This window comes from Erpetoichthys calabaricus, chromosome 12 (genome assembly GCF_900747795.2).
Source record: "Erpetoichthys calabaricus chromosome 12, fErpCal1.3, whole genome shotgun sequence".
Taxonomy (NCBI): Eukaryota; Metazoa; Chordata; class Cladistia; order Polypteriformes; family Polypteridae; genus Erpetoichthys; species Erpetoichthys calabaricus.
The window spans coordinates 162199385-162225497 of NC_041405.2; the positions used below are offsets into that span (position 1 = coordinate 162199385).

General features: G+C 42.7%; 1 protein-coding gene across 1 annotated transcript in view; it reads left to right on the forward strand.

Moving 5' to 3' along the window:
• The window catches only part of dapk3 (death-associated protein kinase 3), an 89302-nt gene that overhangs the window by 38113 nt on the left and 25076 nt on the right, over window positions 1-26113 (forward strand). The window contains exon 3 of the mRNA XM_051935011.1: window positions 25158-25518. Within this exon, the coding sequence (XP_051790971.1) occupies window positions 25158-25518 (361 nt within the window). The remainder of the gene's footprint in view (window positions 1-25157; window positions 25519-26113) is intronic.

Sequence of the window (26113 nt, forward strand, 5' to 3'; positions counted from 1 at the left end):
CCCGGGCTTTTTAGAACACAGGGTTACACCGCTAGCGTATTAATAAGAGTGTTGCAGCAGAATGTGGGCCTCATAAGGGTTTAAGCTCCTGTTTTATGTCTTCACAAGGAACACAGGTCAGTTTCATACCGTGACACGGTAGAATAAAGAGAGACATTAAAGAGGAGGTAAGAGGCAGTCGGTTCAAAGGCCGACCTGTTTTATTATTTTGGAGGTGTCGGGGTACAGTTAATACCGTGGCATTCGGAATAAAAGGCCTGTCAGCGCCTGTGGACTCGCCTGGAAAAGCGGCTGCTGTGTGGCTTACAGGATTATCCTGTCAAGTCAGGGTCTGCACCGGGTGCCTACTTCTTGTGTTTCCCTCATTTACAGATGTAGCAGTACTGTGTTTTAAATACCAGTGGCCTGAATATTTTTAATGACACCTCATTGCTTTAGGCCTTGTGTGTCAAACCAGCAGCCGCGTAAGACGGAGACCAATGGTAGGACACGGTGTGTTGGGTCTTTAAAGCAGAGATTTTAAATTGTTGTAATAAAAGCAAAATCAGAACTAGGAGTTTTCCATTTGCTTTGATGAGAAAGTCTGTACATTGACCAGCAGCTGGGGGTCTCGGGTTTAAGAGTGAATGGGACAGAATCGGATGCAAAATGAGACTTTCAGGGCACCAGAAAAGCATTTAGAAAAAATTGCAATAATATCACTTGTGGGGATTGGGCGCGAGATCGGGTTACACAAGTGCATTGTCAAGGGGTCCGGCTGAATGTTTAATAAACATAACAATTATGAAGTGGCTGGTTGTGGAAGTGAAGTGCAAAATAGAGTGGCTTTGTGTAGCACATCTGGAGTAACCCGATGCCAGAATCAGCACCTTTACAATCGAGTGTTTGCCTTAGCCGTTGAATAAGACCCTTTTTAAATAAATCTGAATTACATTTGAAGAGTGACGTTTGGTCTGACGGCCAATCTACACCCGGGGTTCTTAAATAACACTGGTCAAAAAAAAAAATATCTTTTGTTTGCTACTGGGAACTTTAGAGCAGCTCTTTATTAAGCTTTTTACACTGATTTCATATATGTCAGGTTTTTGAAATACACATCATTGACGTTTTGATACTTTTGAATATCAATAGATCCTTTATAATAATAATAATAATTCTTTGCATTTATATAGTGCTTTTCTCACTACTCGAAGCGCTCAGCAATTGCAGTTTAAGGGCCTTGCTGAAGGGCCCAACAGAGCAGAGTCTCCTTTGGCATTTATGGGATTCGAACCGGCAACCTTCCGATTGTCAGTGCAGATCCCTAGCCTCAGAGCCACCACTCCGCCTTATTAATCCCAAGGGGAAATTCACATATATCAACACAATATCTGGAGTTTGGACTCACCAAAATTGTTTTGATGTGTTTATTCTGAAAACAAACCAGAAGACGATACCAGAGACACTTTAAAGTATATTTATGTCAATTTACCTCAATTTAAAAGTGAGGTCAGCGTGCCCAAAAATTTTGGAGGCACTCGCTTTTGCGCTTGTACTGCGTCTCTCTTTGCAAGAACCAACAGTAGTCACCCATCATGCTCGGAGTGAATTTTCAACAATAAACAAACATTTCAGAACACGTACAGATCGGGTTACGATCAAAAAAGTTTGCCAAACTTTTGCATCTGTTCACGACCACACACTCGGGTGGCGAACAAAACCACTGGCAGCCAGCCAGTTTCCCTTCCGGTTTGCACGCGCCGATGATTTCCACACGTACATCGTTCTCGGTCAGATGTGCGTGCATTCGCTGTGAACTCGGTGCTCTATTTCATGTGCATTTTGCAATTAACCACGGCCTCTAAGCAAGTGAAGAGTGGGGTGAGAAGAAAGGTTCGAAGAAATTTGAAATCGAATTAACACTAGAATTACCAGAGTCTACGAAAAAACTCGTAGATCCGGCCCACCTTAAAACCGTTCTCACCTCTCTTTTGTCTTCTAAATGTGCCGATTAAGAGGAGCAGCGAGCAGCCGGCTATTCCATCCCCCACCGTCGCAGAACGTTCACTAAGTTTTCCCAGCTCATGCCTTGTTTGATTATCTGGGAGTGACTGAACTGCTGGAGTTTTAGAATGGAAATAATAGATCGCTATTTGGAATACATGCATTTCATGCGTGTTCCATTTCTACAGCAATCTGTGTAAACACATTGCTAAAACAGAAACTTTTTCATATTTTATTAATAAATGTTACAAGATGTAGGCATAAACTATACTGTAGAATCTGTGAAGCCTGAAGTCCAAACATCAAATAAACATTTTCACAAAAGGTTCAAGGATGATACAACAGCTTCCGTGGCTTAACGCTACGGTTTGCTGACTTGGAGCACAGCTGCCCTGCCATGCTACAGAGACGTGAGTTCGATTCTCAGCTTTGAAGAAAGTGTTTTTTTTTTTTTTTTTTCCTCAAACGGACATTGAATTTATAAATTGGTATGCACTGTAAATTGTTATCTTTAAAATGTCAATCGCGGTTATTTCTGTTGATTAATTCATGCTTTTTTACTTAGAAGTCAGAACAGGAGCTTTTTCAGCTTATTCAGCTTCTGATCTGACTCAAACAGCGCCAGTATAACTTCACACCTGATCTGACGCTGTTCGTTTTCAAATAATATTGCATTACTTCGATGTTTTCTGATTGGTACTATTCGCGTCATAAAATGATTTCTTCAAAACGTCACATATATTTGTCTTTCTTTTTTTAAAATGTGCGTTGTAGCACTCAGCAACTGGCCACCTGCATGTTCTTGCGCACACTGAATAAGACAGCGCTATATGCAATCATCAGATTCAAATGTTAACAGTTATATAGCACAGAATGGAAATCAGCAGTTCTTAGCATTCCACCACGCAAGCTGTCATATCAACCGCCTACTGTAACTTGCTTTCTGTTTTCTTCGGTTATAGTCTTGAATAAATGTGCACTTGTTTTGTTATACTTTTACATCAACATATGTTCCTGTGTTTGAGCTACATGGGCATGCTCAAAAAATACACGTATAATGCCACAAAAAAGTGCATGCAGACACTTCAGTTCGCAAGCATTGGTACGACAATGCAGTCACAAGTACACTGCAGAGCTTTAGCGCGTCTTTATGTGAAAACAGCAGTGTCAGATGGGGAGTGTCTGATGATTGCATATAGCGCTGAAGTTACTGCTCTTTACTATGCTTTCCTCTGCATGTTCTGGAGTACAAAAGAAACAGCATACAGCAACATGTGGGGACTGGCAATATTGGGGGAAAAAAACACGCGGTTGTATGTATCGTGATACACTGCAGAACTATAGCGCGTCTTTATGTGAAAACAGCAGTGTCAGTTGGGGGGCGGTAGGGAAGGATCCTGAACGCGACTGAGACAATGAAAAGTGAATTTAAAAAAAAAAAAAAAAATAAAGCTAACCTTTACAAATATAAATTACACCGGCTGTTACAGACTGAAATCAAATGTATCTTTTTATTCTAAAATAGTGAAAATAAGAACACTTCTCAAAATGGAGTTGTGCAGGATCGAACTCATGACCTTCGGATTCCCAGTCAGCGACTGATACTGTTGCGCCACGGAAGCAATGATAGCTAATTTGTGTCAAAGTCGCACACTAAGGCGGCTTTTTTTGGTGGTGGCTTTTTTTTTTTTTGTACCTTTTGTGAAAGTGTTTCTTTGATATTTGGACTTCAGGCTTCATACATTATATAGTTTATGCCTACATTTTGTCATTTGCTACTAGAATATTGTAAAACGTTTCTGTTTTAACAATGTGTTTACACAGATTACTGTAGAAATGCAACACATATGAAATGCGTGTGTTCCAAATAACAATCTATTATTTCTTCTCTAAAACTCCACTTCACTCCCAGATAATCAATCAAGGCATGAGCTGGGAAAAGCTCGTTTACGTTCTAAGTCGTTGGGGGGATGAAATAGCCGGCTGCTGGCAGCTTGTCTTTATCAGTACATTTAGATGACAAAAGATGCTGGCGGAGAGGTGAGAACGCTTTTAAGAAGAGATTTAAGGTGGGCCGGATCTACGAGTTTTTTCGTAGGCTCTGGTAATTCTAGTGTTAAAGAGAGAAATTATTAACCTCATGCAAGGTTAGATTTCTTGGTTGTTTATGGTTAGTTTTTGTATAAATTAAGGATTTTTCAAATGTTCATTTTTTTCCCTGTGCTTAAAACTCATTAAAGTGTTTACAGCGATCAGTTCGTAAGGCTGTAGCGTGATCTCTTGCAATGTTAGTTTTCTCTGTTGTTCATTTAGTTTACTATTCTATGGTATAATTATGGTGTATTCTATGGTATAATTATTTTTGTGCTTAAAAATCTTTAAAAAAAATATATATATTTACATACAGTTTGTATAGCCTGTAATGGATTAATTGTATTTACATGCAATCTTATGGGGGCAATTAGTTTGGGTCGTGACCAAAATGGGTTGCGACCAGAGTTTTGGAATGAATTACGGTCGTGACCAAAGGTTCCACTGTATCAGTTTTCCATCCCCTTTATATCTTGATGAAATCTTTCCCTATTCTCATCGCTGACATCGTCCACATTTGGTGAGGAAAAAAGTCGAGATGAGAATGTCAAAAATGCATCTTCAGTGACATTCGGGCTCCCATAAGCCAGTCCTCTTTCAGCAGGTTCTCCACAAGCTCAGCGTTATTCTCTGCTCTTTGACTGCCAAACAAATTCTGGACAAACCCGCACGAATGCTTCCCATGCTGCTGATGCAGTGGACTTCAGTTTCCTTTTGAACTCCTCATCAAGCATCGGTAAACGGATTTCTAGAACAACAAAAACACCTTCCTTCATTTTGGCTTCACTTTTCTCGAGACCAAACTTATTTCTTAAATGCTGAAAAGCACCGGCATTTCTGTCCATCGCCTTGACAAAACTTTCAAAGTAACGGTGAATCTAACAAACAAAATGTCCTCAAATGTTTCACAGTAAAACCTTGACCTACTGCACCGTCATGTCTGAATTGTGTCATTATGCTTTAGAAACGTATAAGACCTGGTAATCAGTAACAAATATTTTTTTCTGCTAATTAAAAAATTTATAATTTTTAAATAAAATTAATAATGACAAGGTAAACAACTCACAGCTGTTAGTAACGTGTGGCAAATTCTTATCTCAATGGCATCCCAAGTGGAATTACTGGTATTTATTAAAATGGTTATCTGTCTTTACTGTCCAGTCACCGTAGTTGTCCAGGACCTGGAACATCATAACTAAAAAACGGGATGTGCTGCTGGAAGAAAACGGTTTTCAGGTTTGGAGTCACCAAGGTAAAGGTGAAAGACTCCCAGTAGTAAAATGCTTGTTGGCCAGTGTAATCAGTCCTGGGGGTCCACTGTGGCTTCAGGTTTTTGTTTCAAGCAGATTCATCATCGGTGCCAGCTGATACCCTCATCTCAGTTAATTAGCTGGTGTTTTTTTTTTTTTTCTCTCTTCTATATTAAGAAAGCCCAGCAGTCTGATTTTTACATTTATAAGACATTTAGAAACCTTTCCATTTTTGCTAGAGATTTAAATGCTTAACTCACTCTTGTTGCTTTCATTCTATTTTGCCCTCTCTGTGCAGTTCGCTCCCTTCATTGTTTCTTAATAATGACAATTTAAAAAAATGAGCCGAGCAGACACCCAGCCAGGCAAACAACACTGAATCATGAGAGGAGGCTGCAACTACTTTAGCATCAGACCCACTAATTAGTAAATAATGGATTAATTAAACAATTAGGGGAAAGAAGAATGAGCATCAAGATGAAAATATTGTTAGAAAAGAAAATACATTATTCCCATATAATTGCTTGAAATAACAGTTCACTTAACCCCTTAATCGCCCTCTGCCGGATATATCCGGCATCGTTTTATTGCTAACGCCATACTGCCGGAATTATCCGGCACATTTGCCTATTATTATATGAATGCCTGTCGTATAGTATAACTGACGGTTTGGCGTGGGTATTATTACTACATTGTATTTCGACAACTCTGTGGTTGTTTTGGCCGGTTATGTGATGTGATTCGGAAGTGACAGCTGTGAATATGGCGAAACGTAAACTGACTTCAAGTGAGGCTTTGCAGGCGATTTTGGACAATTCTGATCATGATTGTAGCAGTTCTGAAGAAGATTTTAGCGACAATGATGAGCAGCAACGTGCGCTGCATGATACTGTGAATGACGGCGCATCGGATGACGCCGATGAGTGGGTGTATCCCCAGCATCTCAACTGGACTGCTGCCCGAGGTGAACTACCTTTTCTGCATCCGTTTGAGGCAACGTGTGGCTTTACTGTTGATGTAAACAATTACACTGCTGAGCAGTTTTAGGAGCTGTTTGTGTCACCTGATTTGATCAGACATTTTGTTCATCAGACAAATCTGTATGCAGCACAGTTTATTGAGAAAAATTCCAATTTACCTCCACATTCCCGTGTTCGTGCTTGGGTAGACACTGATGAAAACGAAATGAAAAAATTCATTGGGATTTTGATGTTGATGGGAATAATCAGAAAACCAGATATTGAGATGTACTGGTCTACAGATCCTATGTATGCAACACCTATTTTTGCAGCTATCATGAAACGTAACCGATTCTCTTTGCTGCTGAAATTCTTTCATTTGAATGACAACAGAAATGAGCCAGATAAGAAAGATCCAAACCGCGACCGCTTGTTCAAGCTACGTCCTTTAATTGACCATTTATTTGAAACATTTCAGTTGCCCTACATGCCAGGACCGTCAGTTGCAGTTGATGAAAGTTTATTGTTGTGGAAGGGCCGCTTACAGTTTCGACAGTATCTACCATTGAAAAGGGCACGGTTTGGTATCAAGATGTTTTGCTTAGCTGAGAATTCAGGTTACATTTATAGATTTCGTGTATACACTGGCAAAGAGGATCCTAAGAGTAGTATTTCAGCAGTGTTGCCAGATGAATGTAAGGACTTTGGTCTTTCAGAGAAAATTGTTGTGTACCTTGCCCTACCACTATTGGACAATGGGTACACCATTTGGATGGATAACTGGTACTCCAGTTGTATGTGTTTGCCCATTTCTAGAACTTGCACAACATTTAGTGGTCAATACTGCTTGAATAAATGTAAAAAAAGTAAAAAAACGAAAATTGTTCAGATTTCGCCTGGCGTGGGAATATTTAGGGAGTTGGCGGTTAAAGGGTTAATCAGCCCAGGAGTCCAATTAAAAACAGAAGGTGGTTGGAACAAAAACCCGCAGCCACAGGAGGTCCCAGGCCGAGTTTGGGGACCCCCTGTTTTACACTATTCCGTTGCACAAGATGGAGGTTTGCCAGGCGTCGTCACCTACAAGAAGGGAAATGGAGTTTATTTCCTTATATTGAGCTTTAGTAGCAACTAGAAATAATTCTGTTTTGCTGTTTAATTGTAAAGAGTTGTGCATAGTCCAGCTTTTAATTTCTTCCAGGCAAGATCCTTTAACATCCATTTTTTGATACGGCAGTAAATCTGTCACCTGTGTAAAAATTCTAACCCAACCCATCGCTGCTAACATTATGGACAAGTGAGAGCAGGTAGATACAGACAAGCAGAGGACTGAGCCTCGGACCCTGAGGATCTCCTTGTTAGGCTGGACCTGCTGTCACAATGACCGACACAAACTGTTAGAGTCGTGTCCGAGATATCCGCAGTGGCGTCCATTCTGCACAGTAGAACAGTGTGGTGCTGCCGTCCTGAAGTCTGACGACATTCACAGTCTGCTGGCCTAAGTAAATCGTTGGTGCCTCTGAGACGGTCAGTTTCTCAGCTGTTGTGCACCCCAAAGACGGGCTGAAATGTCTTCATGTGGTCAGGTTATTAGTCAAGTCATTAGTGACTACTGACACTCGAGAGCGTTCGAGTCCATTCTTGATGCTAACTGCTCTCTCCGTTCTCTCTTCAGTCTAAGTTTGGGGATGCAGAAGCCACGTTCAAGTCAGCTGTCACAGATCCAGTGTCTGGCGGTGGGATTATCAATGTGTATGACAGCTGGGACCATTCGATGAAGGTGGGATTTGATGAGTGTGCTGGGGATGGGATCTGCTGTACATTTGATAGAACAGGACTTGGATGGCCGATAATTAAAAATTAAGCCAAGTCTGGTAAAGGAACTTGACGGACAGGGAAGGTGAGTGAGGAGAAATAAAACAAGCGGGATGGACAACTTGCATTAATGACATTTTTGTTTAAAAGTTAAAGAATTTAATTGAACAGCATGCAAACTGAAATAACTCTCAAATCACAGAGGAGGGTGGAAAATCTATCATGGCCTCTCAGTTACTCTGCCCTTGGCTGTGATTAGCATATCTCTGTAAGCCCTTTGGTGGTCAGTGAAGTCCCGGGCACACACAGTGAGGGTAGGCTTAACGCCACAGTCTCTCAAGGCATCCGTCAGCTGCTTTCATAGATCACAGAGTGAAATTAAACCACAGAGCCAAACAGTAAAGGAGACATGTAAAGCTGAGCGAAGGATGCTGGGTTAGAGCGGCCAACAAGATGGGAATGGCGCTGAGAGAGATCAGAAATGGAGGCAGTTAGGCTAGAGAAGGAGTGTTTTTAAGGAAATTAAATTACAGAAAAAAAAAAAGAGGATTGGAGTCTGCAAAGGGCACTGCTTTATGGAGTGAGAGGCTCAGTAGAGAAGGCACGATGTGTAGAGCAGTCCAGCAGGGAGAGATAAGAATTTAGTTACTAGATAACGTAGAAATGTACTGTACATATTCAAAATGAACAAGAATGTCACTTGAGTGATAATGCAGGAAATCACTCTGCAGCAGTTTAAAACCCAGCTAAGATCCATACCGCCTGATGACGCTGATTTATTTAATTTTTCGGTGTGGATCCCAGGAACGCACCCGGCCTTGGCCCGACTCTCATACAAAAAGCAAACGGCAATAAAACAGAAATTGAAGAATGTAATAAACAATAATAAGCTACCCAAACTACAACAATCCCACCCCAGTTCCCTTTACGGCAAATTATACAATAAACACAAATTCCATAATAGCAAAGCACACACAGTGAAGTCCAGAGATCAGCTCGCTGTATGTGAATGTAAAGAACAGACCTTCCAGACGTGTGATGGGATCAGGAGCGCTCTTTCCTCTTTTCACAGGTCAACAACCAATCCTAATCCAGTCCTCCCGCACCAGGAAGACCCCAGACAGTCCATATACCAAAACTGGAGACAATCCAGGACTGAACAAGAATCCACAGATACATGACATGTGACATGAAACAACAACAAACTCCTCTTTAGAACTGGCCTCCTTTTAAATGTCACGACGGCCTCCTTGTCCCCAGCAGCCTCTGCACCCTCAGCAGACGACCAATCAGAGCCACTGCAGGGACTGCTGGGAGTTGAAGTTTTCAAAATTTATTAGCGCGAATCCGAGAGAAACTCATCGGGCTGCGTGGCGGTGGCGGTGCCACTCTTCACTTGCGTGTCAGCCTCAGGGTGTAACCTTCACTCCGCTTAGTTAGCAAATGACAGAACTAATTAACGGATTTAGATCTTTTTTTATTATCGTGCTTCTTTTAACTTCACCTGTTGTCTTGTCATCGATATTTAACCCACTTCTTATTGTTCAAATGACTTGAAATTTTGCACACTTACTCACTTCCAATGACAATACATGACTCAATAATCAGTTTCACTAAATTGATTAATATTAATTAAATGAAATTTTCATATGAAGAATAGATTTCACCAATAGATAGAAATATTAAAGGAAGTGTTAAAATATTGATTACAAAAAAACAAACCCAAGACAAAAAAGTTGAAAATAATAAATATATATATATAACACTTTTTAAAAACCACACGCTTATTAAGTTAAGTGTACTTTTTAAAAAAAAAAAAAAAAAAAAAAAAAAAAAAAAGTCTCATACATCACTCGTAAAATAAGTGTGGGCGCTTTTGTTAAGATTTTGATTGATGAAAAGCGTCCACGTATGCGAGACTTATTTTTTACTTTTTAGTATACTTTTTAACTTAAGTGTGGTTTTTAAAAAGTATATTTTTTTATATATACAAAACTGTGCAAAAGTTTTAGACAGGTGTGAAAAAATGCTGTAAACAAAGAATGCTTTCAGAAATATACCGTATTTTTCGGACCATAAGACGCACCTGACCATAAGACGCGCCCAGTTTTTAGAGCAGGAAAACAAGAAAAAAATATTCTGAACCAAATAGTACCGATATACTAAAATATTTATTAGAATATAACAAAATATGGTAATATTTAACAGCGTAAACTCAACAGTGGTGTTAAGAACCATCATCACTTCCATTAACAAATGAGAAAAGACTTAAGAGGCTCAAGCACTTTTCTAGTTTTCTGGAAACCCCAAAAACTCATCATCGCTAGTGTCAGAATTTATAAAACTCAGTTGCTCACAATCACTTATATCACTTTCTTCACTATCTTCATATATGATATTATCTTCAGTTCCATCTAAGACATTGCTAATGCCACATTTTTTGAATGATCGTGCAATGATATCCTCCTTCACTGACTGCCACGATGTTTTAACCCATTCACAAACTTGAGTGATAGTGGGCCTCTTCATTCATCCAGTAGGAGTCAGATCATGATTCCCAGCAGCCATCCATTTGTTCCACTCTTCTCTCATAAAGACTTTAAATGGTTTGTTGATTGAAACGTTGAGAGGTTGCAACTGGCTGGTAAGACCCCCAGGAATTACAGCTAGATGAGTCTTCACCTCTTTAAATCTGTTTTTTGTTGTTTCGCTAATATGTGCTCTGAACTGGTCAAGCACTAATAAAGCAGATTTTTTCAGAAGCCCTCCAGGACGTTTGGACCACACTTTTTCAATCCATACTTTCATTCCATTTTCATCCATCCATCCTTTTTCATGAACATGCACAACAACTCCTCGTGGAATAACATCTTTTGGAAAAGTTTTCCTTTTGAAAATTAGCATCGGTGGCAATTTGGTGCCGTCAGCACATCAGGACAACACAGCAGTGTAATGTGTTTTCTCATGTCCTGAGGTTTTCACAGTTATTGTTTTGGCACCTTTGAGGTCAACCGTCTTATTAGATGGCACATCAAAGGTTAGCGGGACTTCATCCATATTCCCAATCTGGTCCATTGGAAAATCATTTTTTTTCCTAGCATTAATTACAAATTTATGAAAAGACAGAATCTTCGGTTCATATTCTTGTGGCATTTTTTGTGCAATTCTTGTTTTGGTGCGCATAGCAAGACCGCTTCTCTTCATAAATCTGTAGCACCATGATGGTGAGCCAGTAAAATCCTTAATGCCTTTCTCTGCAGCAATGCGTTTGGCTTCATAGATGATCATTTTTGTAGAAACTGAGAAGCCCATATTCCGGTGACGTGTGATCCATTCTTTCATGTCAATTTCTAACTGTGGCCATTTTGCAACATGCCCACGAAAAGTGTGCTTACCAGTAGTTTTATCAAGTTTTTGCAGCTGATCCTCCTGTTTCCTCCACTCTCATCATTTTTTCAGTTGGAGGTCACCCAAAATGTCTCTCCGCTGCTCTATTTCCATGTTCTTTTGCATATTTTACTACCTCCAGTTTAAACGGAATTTTATATGTTAATCTTCTCGTTTTTGACATTTTGTACCGTTAGAGAATTGGTGTTTTTCTGAGGAAAATACAGTAATGAAAGAACTGTCAGTTGTTATGATACATATTACCGTACACATCAATAATTTGACTCATACCGCTTGGCGATGCACATGGGTTACTGTAAGTCTTAATCCATGCATCACTAAGCCGTATTACTATTAAAGGGCACCAACCAGCCCGACAGGCAGGGCTTTGCATGGCAGGAGAGACTATGTGTGTCTCTTCTGCCATGACGGGCTCCTTGCCTGCTTGTCAGGGGGTTCTATTCAATAAGGGCGCGCACAAAAAGTCGAGCTTCAAAAGAGCAACCTCAATTGGGCACGGCGAATAAAGGCGCGCGTAAATAAAGGCGAGCTTCAAAAGGGCAACCTCAATTGGGCGCAGCGAATAAAGGCAAACGCAACAAAATTATTACAGAAAATTTATTAGATAAAGGCAATGACTGAACGTATAAAAAGGCGAAAGCAAGAAAATTAAAATGCCGTGCTCAATTGAGGTTGCCCTTTTGAAGCTCGCCTTTTTGTGCGCGCCCTTATTGAAGGATACCCTGTCTGTCAGGGCACTGAGCGGCATCACATAGTCCCGGCCGGCCAATCAAGAAGCCAACTGGACGAACCCGTGCTCCGCCAAATGGAGCAGGTGACAGGGCGAACAGCGGCTCCACGGATGGGTGAGTAGAAAAAGTAGTAACTATGCAGTGCATAGATGCTGATCATGCCTTTATTTTGTTTTGTAAGTGCTGCTGGTTAGTGCCCTTTAAAAAAGCACCTAGGCAGGGCTTTTTTTATTTGTATTTTTTTTTTAATATACCACTGTACATTTGTTTTTTGTTTAAACACATTTTGTTGTAGAAGTACGGTACCTAGAACAACTCTGGTGATGGAGTTGAATCCTCCTGTCTGGACCTGTCCTTGATGATCTGATCCTGTCAGTCAGTCAATCAGTGTCACACACACACACACAGGGGAGGCGTGAGCTGTGCTGATCATGTCATTTGAATGACTGACTGACCATTGAGACTCCAGGAGGCGGGAAATGCAGTGCTCTCACGGACACAGCTGCAACAAGCTGGACATGGAGCAGCACATTAGTACCAGCACAGTAAGAAGCAGGCAGAGGGAGAAAGGGAGACGACTGTCACAGGCTGTCATGGTTTTAATAATCTTTTATTTTCTCAGGTACCGGTACATTAAGTCCTTCCCCCTCCCCACTTCGCGCCGTCATCGCCATCGAGTCATCCGACTCCTACTGTTGGTGGATGCTATCCCGCCTCCTTTCACATCATTTGATGCAGGGTGTGTGGCGTGTCTGAGAGCGGTGGGCGGGCATTGCCTCGGCGCCTGTCCGTACGCCATCGCTGATTGAGCAACTCTGGCTACGAGGGGCGGGGAGGTCTGACATCACTTCCAGCACCCGATTGGTTTGGTGTGTCCAAGAGTGGTGGGCAGGCGTTCCCTTGGGCGGGCGTTCCCTCGGCGTCCGTCCGTATGGCATTGCTGATTGAGCAGCTGTAGCTATGAGGGGCGGGGAGGGCTCACATCACCTCCAGCACCTGAACTGTAAATTGTAAGTACCGTAAGCGATAGTAAGCAAACGCAGCAGCGGGCGACAGCGCATAGGACACCATGGGCAAACAAATACAGTCGACCCTTGATATACGACTGGCCTGACATGCGGTCACGTGTATCCGCTTGCGCGATTGTAAACAAACAGCCGAGAGCGTTCGTAAGCGTCCGTCATAATTTCGGTCAGTGCAGTGATTTATATCATTTATTTCGCTATTTGCTAAGAAAGGAAGAGAAGGTAATGAAGGTAAAGAAAGCGATCACAATTGAAACGAAGGACATTGTGCGGAAATATGAGAGTGGTGTTCGTGTGACCGATCTCGCTAATATGTACAGCATGTCGCAATCCACCATCTTGACAATTTTACAAAGAAAAGATTTGTATAAGGAGGCTCCTTCCAAACAATAACCACCTTCCATTTCATTCTCCTCCTCCTCCCTTCCTGCAGCCCAAACATGTCAAATTAAATGGTGAGTACAGTATGAAATTGTTGTTTCTGGTAGGCTAGGCACTTCTTTATAACGTTTTGGTTAGTACATTAGAAAAATTATTGGTGTTTTGGTAAATTATGCACATTATACAACCCTTTTTTACTATGAAAAGGTTAAGTAAGTGTTGCTGTGGGAGGTTCGGAACACATTATGGGTATTTCCATTATTTCTTAAGGGAAAAATAGTCTTGACTTACAACCAACTTGACTTACAACCAGCCCTCGCGAACGAATTGAGTTCATAAGTCAAGCGTCCACTGTATCCATTTACAACAGCCTTACTGGACAGCATTCAGACTATTAGACGCACCCTCATTTTCCCCCCACTTTTGAGGAAAAAAAAGTGCGTCTTATGGTACGAAAAATACGGTAATTGTTATCAATTTACAAAATGCAAAGTGAGTGAACAAAATAAAGATCTAAATCAAATCAATATTTGGTGTTCCTAACTTTTGCCTTCAAACCAGCATCAATTCTTACAGGTCCACTTGCACAAAGTCAGGAATTTTGTAGGATTCTAGTCAGGTGTTTGATCAACCAATTCTACCAAACAGGTGCTAATGATCATCAATGTCACACGTAGGTTGAAACAGAAACAGCTTCAAACTGGGTGAGGAACAGCCAAACTCTGCTACCAAGGTGAGGTTGTGAAGACAGTTTCATGTCATGGCAAGATTGAGCACAGCAACAAGACACCAGGTAGTTCTACTGCATCAGCAAGGTCTCTCCCAGACACAGATTTCAAAGCAGACTGGGGTTTCAAGATGTGCTGTTCAAGCTCTTTTGAAGAAGCACAAAGAAACAGGCAACGTTGAGGATCGTAGAGGCAGTGGTCAGCCAAGGAAACTTAGTGCAGCAGATGAAAGACACATCAAGCTTATTACCCTTCGAAATCGGAAGATGTCCAGCAGTGCCATCAGCTCAGAACTGGCGGAAACCAGTGGGACCCAGGTACACCCATCTACTGTCCGGAGAAGTCTGGCCAGAAGTGGTCTTCATGGAAGAGTTGCAGCCAAAAAGCCATACCTCCAACGTGGAAACAAGGCCAAGCGACTCAAGTATGCACGAAAACATAGGAACTGGGATGCAGAAAAATGGCAGCAGCTGCTCTGGACTGATGAATCAAAATTTGAATATTTGGCTATAGCAGAAGGCAGCTTGTTCGTCGAAGGGCTGGAGAGCGGTACAATAATGAGTGTCTGCAGGCAACAGTGAAGCATGGTGGAGGTTCCTTGAATGTTTGGGGCTGCATTTCTGTAAATGGAGTTGGAAATTTGGTCAGGATTAATGGTGTTCTCAATGCTGAGAAATACAGGCAGATACTTATCCATCATGCAATACCAATAGGGAAGGTGTATGATTGGCCCCAAATTTATTCTGCAGCAGGACAACGACCCCAAACATACAGCCAAAGTCATTAAGAACTATCTTCAGCGTAAAGAAGAACAAGAAGTCCTGGAAGTGATGGTATGGCCCCCACAGAGCCCTGATCTCAACATCGAGTGTGTCTGGGATTACATGAAGAGACAGAAGGATGTGAGGAAGCCGACATCCACAGAAGATCTGGGGTTAGTTCTCGAAGATGTTTGGAACGACCTACCAGCCGAGTTCCTTCAAAAACTGTGTGCAAGTGTACCTAGAAGAACTGATGCTGTTTTGAAGGCAAAGGGTCACACCAAATATTGATTTGATTTAGAAACAACATCATGGCGCCGCAGATGGCAGCCTCGGTGCCTCGTTCCTTGGTGCTTTCTCTGTTTTTGTTTGTTTGTTCCGTGATAAGCTGTCCACCTCTGATCACATACAGCAGAGAGGAACTCTTACACATCGGTCAATTCGCTGGTGAAATTTTTTCACCGTCTTTCACTCAGACGGAATACTTTACAGAACTTTTAGTCGGAGGAGCAGCTGCCCTTTACGGAATTAGAAGGAGACGCCGACGAGGGAAGCGAGCCGGAGCGCTTGTTAAACTGCGCCACCGGGGATTTCGAACTGCGCTCCCTTCAATTCACCTGGCGAACGTCCGCTCTTTGGCCAACAAGATGGACGAACTGCTTCTGTTAAACAGAATAAACACGGACTTTTCCAGATCTGCTGTCCTGTGCTTCACTGAAACCTGGCTTGGTGAGCACATCCCCGATAGCGCATTATACCTGCCGAGCTTCCAACTTCTCCGTGCGGACCGCGTCATGGAGCTCTCGGGGAAAACGAAAGGAGGCGGAATCTGTTTCTACATAAACGAAGGTTGGTGTACAGATGTCACAGTACTAATCAAAACATGCAGCCCTCACTTAGAGTCTTTTTTCATTGACTGTAAACCGTTCTATTCACCGCGGGAGTTTTCCTCGTTTATTCTGGTTGGTGTTTACATCCCACCTCAGGCCTGTGTTAGTGAAGCATTACAACACCTGGCTGACCAGATAACTAACATGGAGCACAAACACCCGGACTCCCTGCTCATTGTTCTTGGTGATTTTAACAGAGCAAACCTCAGGCAAGAACTGCCAAAATTCAGTCAGCATATTAAGTGTCCTACCAGGGACAAAAACACACTGGACCACTGCTACACTACATTAAAGGATGCTTATCGCTCTGTCCCTCGTGCTGCCCTGGGACTCTCTGACCACTGTTTGGTTCATCTTCTCCCGACTTACAGGCAGAACTTAAGATCTGCAAAGCCTGTGGTGAAAACGGTGAAGAGATGGACCAACGAGGCAAAGCTGGAACTACAAGCCTGCTTTGACTGTACTGATTGGAGTGTTTTTGAGTCTGCAGCGACAGACCTGGATGAGCTTACTGACACTGTGACATCCTACGTCAGTTTTTGTGAGGATATGTGTGTGCCCATGAAAACTTTTCGCACATACAACAACAACAAACCCTGGTTTACTACAAAACTCAGGCAGCTTCGTAAGGCTAAGGAGAAGGCCTACAGAAGTGGGGACAGAATCCTGTATAATCAAGCCAGAAACACATTGACAAAGGAGATCAGAGTAGCAAAGAGGTGCTACACTGAAAAGCTGGAAAATAGGTTTACAGCCAACGACCCTGCATCAGTGTGGAGAGGTTTGAAAGACATCACCAACTACAGGAAACCATCCCCCCATACTGAAGAGAACCATCAACTAGCCAACGAGCTGAATTTGTTCTACTGCAGGTTTGATAATCCCTCTTTCACACCTCTCACCCACGCCAATCTAAATACAGTCCCAGCACTCACTACCAAGCCCCTGCCCCTCCCCACTGACACCATACCTGCACTCAGGATCTGTGAAGGGGACGTGAGTCAGCTCTTCAGGAGACAGAAGATCAGGAAGGCACCAGGTCCAGATGGTGTGTCACCCTCCTGTCTTAAAGTCTGTGCTGATCAGCTGGCCCCCATATTTACACAGATCTTCAACAGATCCCTGGAGCTATGTGAAGTTCCCTCCTGCCTTAAACGTTCCACAATTATCCCGGTTCCAAAGAAAACCTCCATTGCAGGGTTAAATGACTACAGGCCAGTCGCCCTGACGTCTGTGGTCATGAAATCCTTTGAAAGACTGGTGTTGACCTACCTGAAGGACATTACAGACCCCCTGCTTGACCCCCTACAGTTTGCTTACCGAGCAAACAGGTCAGTGGATGATGCAATCAACATGGGACTGCACTACATCCTGCAACATCTCGACTCTCCAGGGACATATGCTAGGATCCTGTTTGTGGACTTCAGCTCGGCGTTCAACACTATCATTCCAGAAGTCCTCCACACCAAACTCACTTGGCTCACTGTACCAGCTCCCATCTCCCAGTGGATCAAAAACTTCCTGACAGATAGGAAGCAGCAAGTGAGACTGGGAAAAATCACATCCAGCACACGAACAGTCAGCACTGGCGCCCCCCAGGGATGTGTCCTCTCTCCTCTGCTCTTCTCCCTCTACACAAATGACTGCACCTCAAGAGACCCGTCTGTTAAAATCCTGAAGTTCGCAGATGATATGACAGTCATTGGCCTCATCAAGGACAGTGATGAGTCTGTATACAGACGAGAGGTCGAACAGCTGGCCCTCTGGTGCGGTCAAAACAACCTGGAGCTGAACAAGCTTAAAACTGTGGAGTTGACAGTGGACTTCAGGAGGAGCCCCCCAGTGCTGCCCCCTCTCACACTACTCAACAGCATTGTGTCCGCTGTGGAAAACTTTAGGTTTCTGGGATCCACAATTTCCCAGGACCTAAAGTGGGAACTAAACATAAACACAATTGTTAAAAAGGCCCAGCAGAGGTTGTACTTCCTGCGCCAGCTCAGAAAGTTCAACCTGCCTCAGGAGCTGCTCATCCAATTTTACTCTGCAGTAATCCAGTCTGTTCTCTGTTCATCTATCACAGTCTGGTTTGGCTCAGCCACAAAACAGGACAGGAACAGACTTCAACGGACAGTCAGGATTGCAGAAAAAATCATTGGTGTTGATCTGCCCTCCATTCAAGACTTATACAGATCTCGAGTCAGGAAACGGGCAGAAAACATCATTGCAGACCCATCACACCCTGGTTACAACCTTTTTCAACTTCTTCCCTCTGGTAGGCGCTACAGAGCACTGTACGCCAAAACTACCAGACATGTGAACAGTTTCTTTCCTCAGGCCATCACTCTCATGAACACTTAAGTCAATCTCACAGCATCAGGGACAATACTAGGTAAAACCGGAGTCCAATTCCTTGTATGTGTACATATACTTGGCCAATAAAGCTGATTCTGATTCTGATTCTGAGTTCTCTTTTGTTCATTCACTGCATTTTGTTGATTGATGAAAATAATTGATTAACACTTCCATTTTGGAAAGCATTCTTTGTTTACAGCATTTTTTCACACCTACCTAAAACTTTTGCACAGTACTGTGTATATTATTTTCAATAATTTGCTTGAACATTCCGGTTGATTTTGTGACTTCTCTCATTGTGTTAAGAGTCCTAGTTCGTTTGCAGGAGTGATATATTTTCGCTAATCCGAGAGAGAGGCTGCGGGCCGAGGGGATGAGTAACGTCCGGTATAGGGAGCCGGGCGGGGTCCACCTCGCTGTCCTGTTTCACTAATACGAGGATGAAGCCGTGGGGGACGACGACTATGTGTAATAAAGGAATACTCCACCCAAAAAGGATATTTTAACAGCACGAGTTCTTCCCTGCAGCTAAAGTCTTCATCTCTCATGGAGGAGACTCTGCTTTTGACCTGCCTGTCGGACAGCACATGAACAGACCGGTTTTAAGGTTTTTATACAAACCTGTTGCCTTTTGCTTGAACTTTGTGTAAAGTGTCGTTACGTTCCCTCCAGATGCCATCATTTTATTTTTAAATTGGCTTCTTGCAGACCATCTGGAGCTTCTTGTCGGTGAGCAAATTGCAAACGCTTGCTATTTTCTTTCTGTCTTCAGGCCTCTGGGGATTTTAGTATTACTTTTGTAATAAAGCCTCGCTTTATGCACTAATCACATTTTTCTTGCACTGCCTAAAATTAAAATGAACAAAATTGTTTTTTTTGTCTTGCATATCACCATATGCATCTCCCAAAAGAGCTTTTTATGTAGAGCACAGCTTTTTCAGACCGATGTGATGTCCTGTTTCTGCTCTTCTTCTCCTCTTCCCACTTGTAATGGGGGTCAATGTGCTTGACCAGCCTTCTCCCTACAGCTTGGTCAGCTCCTCCTCCGCCCTTTTCCTTCAGGTGGTCTTTGGCCTCCTTTGCTTCCTCTTCTTCTGTATTTCCATTCCCTTCACACTTTTGCCCACATTGTCTGTCTCTCCTCATCACATGTCCATACCACTTCAGCCTACTTTCCTGTACTTTCTTAGATGTCTCTTCCACTTTTGTTGTACCTCTGATTGTCTCATTTCTTCTTCTGTTCTTTTTTTATTTTTGTGTAATCTCCACATTCTCCTTTCTTCCACATCCAACTTCTTCTCTTGCTTTTACTGGACGTGTCTCTGCTCCTTTCAGCATTTATTGGCATTACTTAAACCTTACCTTTTGGCCTTTGCCTTATTTCTTTGATCTCACAATACTCCTGATCCATTCTTCCAATTCTTCCATCCACACTGTACTCTGTGGGTGATCTCTGCATCTGATTTTCTTTCCATTTACGGGCACCTCTGCTCCTAGCTATTTAAATGTTTCCACTCTTTTCAGTCCCTCTCCCTGCAGGCCAGCTTTCTGAATCCTGATCCTCACTAAACCTCAAATTTTCTGGCTGCTTCTTCTTTATCTTTAATCCTTGGCCTTCTAACTTCCTCACCACTTCCTCTTTTCTGGTGCTACACAACACCGTGTCATCAGCCTTCACCGGGGAAATTAGTCTTATTTCCCATGACTCAGCGCATCCCTAATGAGATCAAATAGTTAAAGAATTCAAGAAGACCCCCAGGGCAGACTGGGATCTCGTCTGTTACCCCAACACCGCTTTTAACCCGAGTCTTTAGTCCCTCATACATTTCCTGGACACTCCTCACACACTTCTCTGTTCCTCCTTTCTCTCTCGTGCACCACCAGACTGTCTCAAGTCACTCTTCTTCAAATCAATGGCCACCATATGCAGACCTTTGTTTTTCTGGATGCTTCTCTTCCTGCTGTTTCAATTCCTGTGTCACTTGTTAATGTCCCTGACACGAAAACCCCACTCTCTGCTTCCCTAAGCGTTCTCTTTATAATCCTTTCCCCAGTTTTCATTGTGTGCGTTTGCACTACTGGCAGTTTAAATGACCAGTTGGGATGGGCATTCCCGATGAGTATGGAATGGCAGCAGACTTGGCAGATAGACTGGTGCTTTACAGTTGGACTCATGAAATGCACTGTAAAGTGATGTTTGTTCATTTTCTGAATCCACTGTCCGCATCGGGTGAATCAAACCCCAGCTCTGTGCCAGGTAAATCCCGGACGATGATGTCCACATATATATTTACTTAATTGTAGTCAATGAGTTATACAGGCAGCGTCCTCTCTTAGTCGCTAAAAGACTGGAAACCATAAAGTTGTCTCTTCAGTCCCCACTGCTGCTTCTCTGTGTACATTAAAAATCCAATGATTGACTCAAAAGTGTGCAAATCTTGAATTAACCGTAGCAGACTTGTGGTATTTGAAAGCCAATTTGTGCATTTATGGCATACACTTGGCATTCAAAACCAGTGACAAAAAGGTTCTAAAGGGCACCCAGTGAGAGCTGAAGAGAAAGAATGAAAGGAAGGAAGTTTATAAATCTAAAATCAAAAACTGATTCACTCAGGATAACATGAAGAATGTCTGGAATGGACCGGGCATCATTACTGGACTCGAGCAATTCGAAGAGGATGGTGATGGTAATGCCCTAAACCATTTTTTTTCTCCCCTCCTACTGCCACCTTCCCTACTACATCAGCAACTCCTACCACATCGATTGGAATTGCCATTAATGGCTCCACCTCTGGCCATCAGTAAGGACTGTCCATAACGGAAGTGAGGAGACAGCTGAGAAGGATACACACAGGAACAGCCGTGTGATGAGATGGAGTTTGTCCTCTTGTTCTTCAGGCCTGTATTGACCAACATTGTGGTGTCTTCTGTCACCTGTTCAATTTGTCCCTCTGGCTGCAGAAACTGTTGCTGTTGCTGCTGCTGTGGTAAACATCCTGCATTGTAAAGCAGGCGCCTCTTCACCTAATGACTCCAGACCAGTGGCCTTCAAGTACCAAATCATGAAGACCTTCTGAGAAGGCTGGTCCTGGTCTGTAGGAGTCTTCTAGTGGTAGACCATCTGGATTGGAGTGGAGAATGCAAATAGTAATCCCTTGCTATATCGTGCTTCGACTTTCGCGGCTTCACTCTATCGCGAATTTTATATGTAAGCATATCTAAATATCCATCCATCCATTTTCCATCCCGCTGAATCCGAACACAGGGTCGCGGGGGTCTGCTGGAGCCAATCCCAGCCAACACAGGGCACAACGCAGGGAACCAATCCCGGGCAGGGTGCCAACCCACCGCAGGACACACACAAACACACCCACACACCAAGCACACACTAGGGCCAATTTAGAATCGCCAATCCACCTAACCTGCATGTCTTTGGACTGTGGGAGGAAACCGGAGTGCCCGGAGGAAACCCACGCAGACACGGGGAGAACATGCAAACTCCACGCAGGGAGGACCCGGGAAGCGAACCCGGGTCTCCTTACTGTGAGGCACATATCTAAATATATAGCGCAGATTTTTCGCTGGTTCGCGGATTTCTGCGGACAATGGGTCTTTTTATTTCTGGTACATGCTTCCTCAGTTGGTTTGCCCAGTTGATTTCATACAAGGGACGCTATTGGCGGATGGCAGAGAAGCTACCCAATCGGAGAACAGCATTCGATTCCACTTTGCGTTAGCCAGCATCTTGTCTCGCTCATTCAGCATCAACGTGTTTCACTGCTGCCGAGTACCCATAACTAATTTTTTACGTACTTGGTACATGTACATACGTTTAGTGTAACTGTACACACATTTTATACAATTTTTCTTACATTGTACGTATTTATTGCTGGTGGCCTGTCTATCATAATGGCTGTAACATATGTGATATTGAAGACGCTCGATATCTTTTAACATTTAGGTTTTCTTTATATTTACATGTTGTAGATTTTTTATTTATTTTTATATTACCTAATCAATAAACAAAATTTTTCTTTATAATACCAGTAATAAATTATGTTCTGAATGAACTGTACCATTTTACAACTGGCAACAATTGGCGGTGTTGCCAGCCGAAATCAGCGGAGAATGTAAACATTACCAGAATGCAAATGGCGCATGACTGCAGTGTTCGTATTTTAGAAATGATACTAATACTAAACGAATAATCATAATGTATCTAATATAACTGGGTAAGTAAAAGAGTGCATTACTGTATATACAGTAAATATAAAATTTGTTAAAATATGTATTACTGTTTTGTTTTAAACTGTGTTACGTATTAAATAAAACTCCTCAAGTATATAAACAGTGCGTTTACATTCATAATTTCAACAAATCCTACCTAATAATATCTAAGAAAATATAAAGGGTTTATGCTGTATAACTGTGCGGGAAATGTTTATAAGAGTGTGGGAGAGTTTATAAGGGCTTAAAATATCTAAAAAATAACCATATAAACAAATAGTTTTTACTTCGTGGATTTTCACCTTTCGCAGGGGGTTCTGGAACCTGAATCAAGGAGGGATCACTGTATTGATCTGTTCCACAAGAAAGATATTCTTATCTGGACAAAGCTGGCTGCTCTGTGAGGATTCTCTTATGATTTCTCCAGTGCTTTCAGTGCCATTCAGCCATCCATGTTAAGCAGTAAGCTCGGAGCTATGCAGGTGGGTGAGCCTGTGGTGTCCTCATGATGGACTCTCTGCCAGTCAGGCAGACCACAGTCGTCTGATGGTGTGAGCAACACTGGAGCACCACAAGGAACAGGCCCATCTGCTTTACTCCTCATTCACACTGTACACCTCCAGCTAGAAATATAACAGCAGGTCAGGTCACTTGCCGAAATTCTTGGGTGATTCTGCACTTATGGGGGTGCATTGACAAGAGGGGGTGAAGCTGAAGAGGGGGAGAACTTAGGGAATTGTCTTCAACTTAACATCAGCAAAAAACTGGTTCTTGATGTTTGCTGCACCAAAGAGCCTCAACGCCCAGTCACAATTCAAGGAGTGGATTGTAGAGGTGGTGCACTGCTACGAGTGCTTGGGGGTCCACATCAGTGACATGCCGGACTGGTCTTGGAACACACAGGAACTAGAGAATAAAGAGTAGAGCAGTCTGTTTTACATTAGGAGACCTTGCTCTGTTAATGAGTGTTCTACAACTCCGTGATGGCCAGTGTGGTGTGCTGGGCTGATAACATCCCTTTAGGAGAGACCCACCCAATCAACAAAGTGATTAAAAGGGCAGACAAAAAGTTACTCTTGCATTGTAATCGTAGTTGTGCTAACAATTCTTTGTTCAGACTTTAAATATACAAAAGCATCTTTAACTTATAGGTGATGACTTGTTAATCTAAGATAAACATCATCCTATCTTAGGTTACATGAAAAGATGCACGATGCTTTACCTTCAAGGGCTACCTTGGGGGTCTGCATGATCTCATCCTACAAAAGGCAATGTAACTGAAAAGCTTAATAGGCTAAGTGTTATAAACAAAGGTTTTCTTGTACAAGTTGGTCGCAGAAAGGCAACACACGACATAGAAGTTGTTGTTCTTTGTCAACGAGGGGGTAATTTCCTCAAGGTGATGCCCCTCTCTGTGTGCCCCAGCAGCAGGCATCAAACACAGGTTGATGGATTCACAGCCGCCAGTTGTACCCCTTAGTGTCACAGCCTGGCAGCCATCGGACTGTAATTTATTTCCCAGATGGGCTTTGGGTTTGTGTGCTCCAAAGTCTTGCTGACTGTAATGAGTGGTCTTTTTTGTTAATATGTATAGAACCGTCCTGTAAAGCTGCTAATTTTGGGTATGTTTATGTTGAATTTAACAAGTTTTAAGTGTTGCACAGACTTACAGTAGCATTTTATAGTAGATCAGAATAAGGCTTCCCGATTTATTTATTCTAATTCATCTTCTTGGTCTTTTGGCAGCTTTTTGGTTGCCACAGTGGTCATCTGTCTCCATATCTCACAGGTGGCGCAGTGGTAGTGCTGCTGCTTTGCAGTAAGGAGACTGTGGAAGATTGCGGGTTCGCTTCCCGGTTCCTCCCTGTGTGGATAGCGCTTTGAGTACTGAGAAAAGCGCTATATAAATGTAATGAATTATTATTATTATCTTCCTGTCCTCTGCGTCTTTCTCCGTCACTCCACCACATCCATAAACCTCCTCTTAGGCCGTCTTTTCCTTTTGCCTGGCAGCTCCATTCCTAGCGTTGTCCTCCCAGTATACCCAGTATCGCTCCATAGAGCATCAGTAGGCAGCATGTCATTGGTTGTCAGAAATATTGGCAATACTTTGGAACTGTGAAACTGGACTTGGGGTCATGTTGCGTGTCATCCTGTGTGATTCCTACTCGTGTATTTTGACATCCTCGGGTGATGAGATCAGCAACTGCAGTCATCAAGTTTGACATCTCCTTCTACCTCAAGTCGTGTAATATGGCAACAGCTTAACTTAAAGGGTGTGGGAATGCATAGTGGATTTTATACACCTTGTTCGGCATCATGGGTAGCAGTTCAGTGCAAAACATTTTGTATAGGTTTGTATCTCAATGACGGAGTCGCAGAAATCTTCCTGACCTGCGGAAGAGAGCTAATAATGAGAAGCCATCTTTGGTACCTGAGTCATAACAGCAGTTGTTGTTTTACTGGAAGCCCCTTAAAATGTATGCTATGTTATCTGCCTGATGAGTAAAACTTTGCACTAATAACCCCATTTTCTTTATTTTTCAATCACGTTTACAGCGGCCAGTTTGCCATTGTGCGGAAGTGTCGGGAGAAAAGCACCGGGGTTGAATATGCGGCAAAGTTTATCAAAAAGAGGCGCCTCTCTTCAAGCCGGCGGGGTGTGAGCCGGGAAGAAATCGAGCGGGAGGTGAACATCTTGCGTGAGATTCAGCACCCCAACATCATCACTCTGCATGACATCTTTGAGAACAAGACTGACGTCATCCTCATACTGGAGCTGGTGTCTGGCGGAGAGCTGTTTGACTTCCTGGCTGAAAAGGAGTCCCTCACGGAGGAGGAGGCCACGCAGTTCCTCAAACAGATCCTCGATGGTGTCCACTATCTGCATTCTAAAAAGATTGCTCACTTTGATCTCAAGGTGAGTTGTTGACACAGTGGGCAGGATGTCTCCTAAGAGAGTGCGTAGAAGGACAGGAGTGTGAGAAGCGCTGATGCAAGAAACACAGAAGGTTCCATTCTCACATTTGGTGCACTTGTCGGCCTTTCAGCACTTCTTAGCATAGGGCTGTCCATCTCTGATTCTGGAGGGCCACTCTGGCTGTCGGCTTTCATTGTAGCCATTTTCTTAATTAGTGACCAGTTTCTGCTGCTAATTAACTTCTTTTAACTTCTTTGTAATTGACTTGCTATTTAAGGAAAAAAAAAATCAATTCAGAGGTCTTTAACACTAGAATTACCAAAGCCTACAAAAAAACATGTAAACCCGGCCCACCTTAAATATCTTCGCACCTCTCCGTCAGCGTCTTTTGTCTTGTAAATATGTTGATAAGCAGCAAGCCACCTGCTATCCCATCCTCCCACCGCCGCACAAAGTTTTCTCAGCTCAAGTCTGTTTACCTGCGTGTCAGTTACTTGGAGTTGTATAGAGTGAGAAGTCAAGCAAAATGACACCTTTTATAAATACTATATCGTTATTTGGAATACATGCATTTCATGTGTGTTCCGTGTCGACA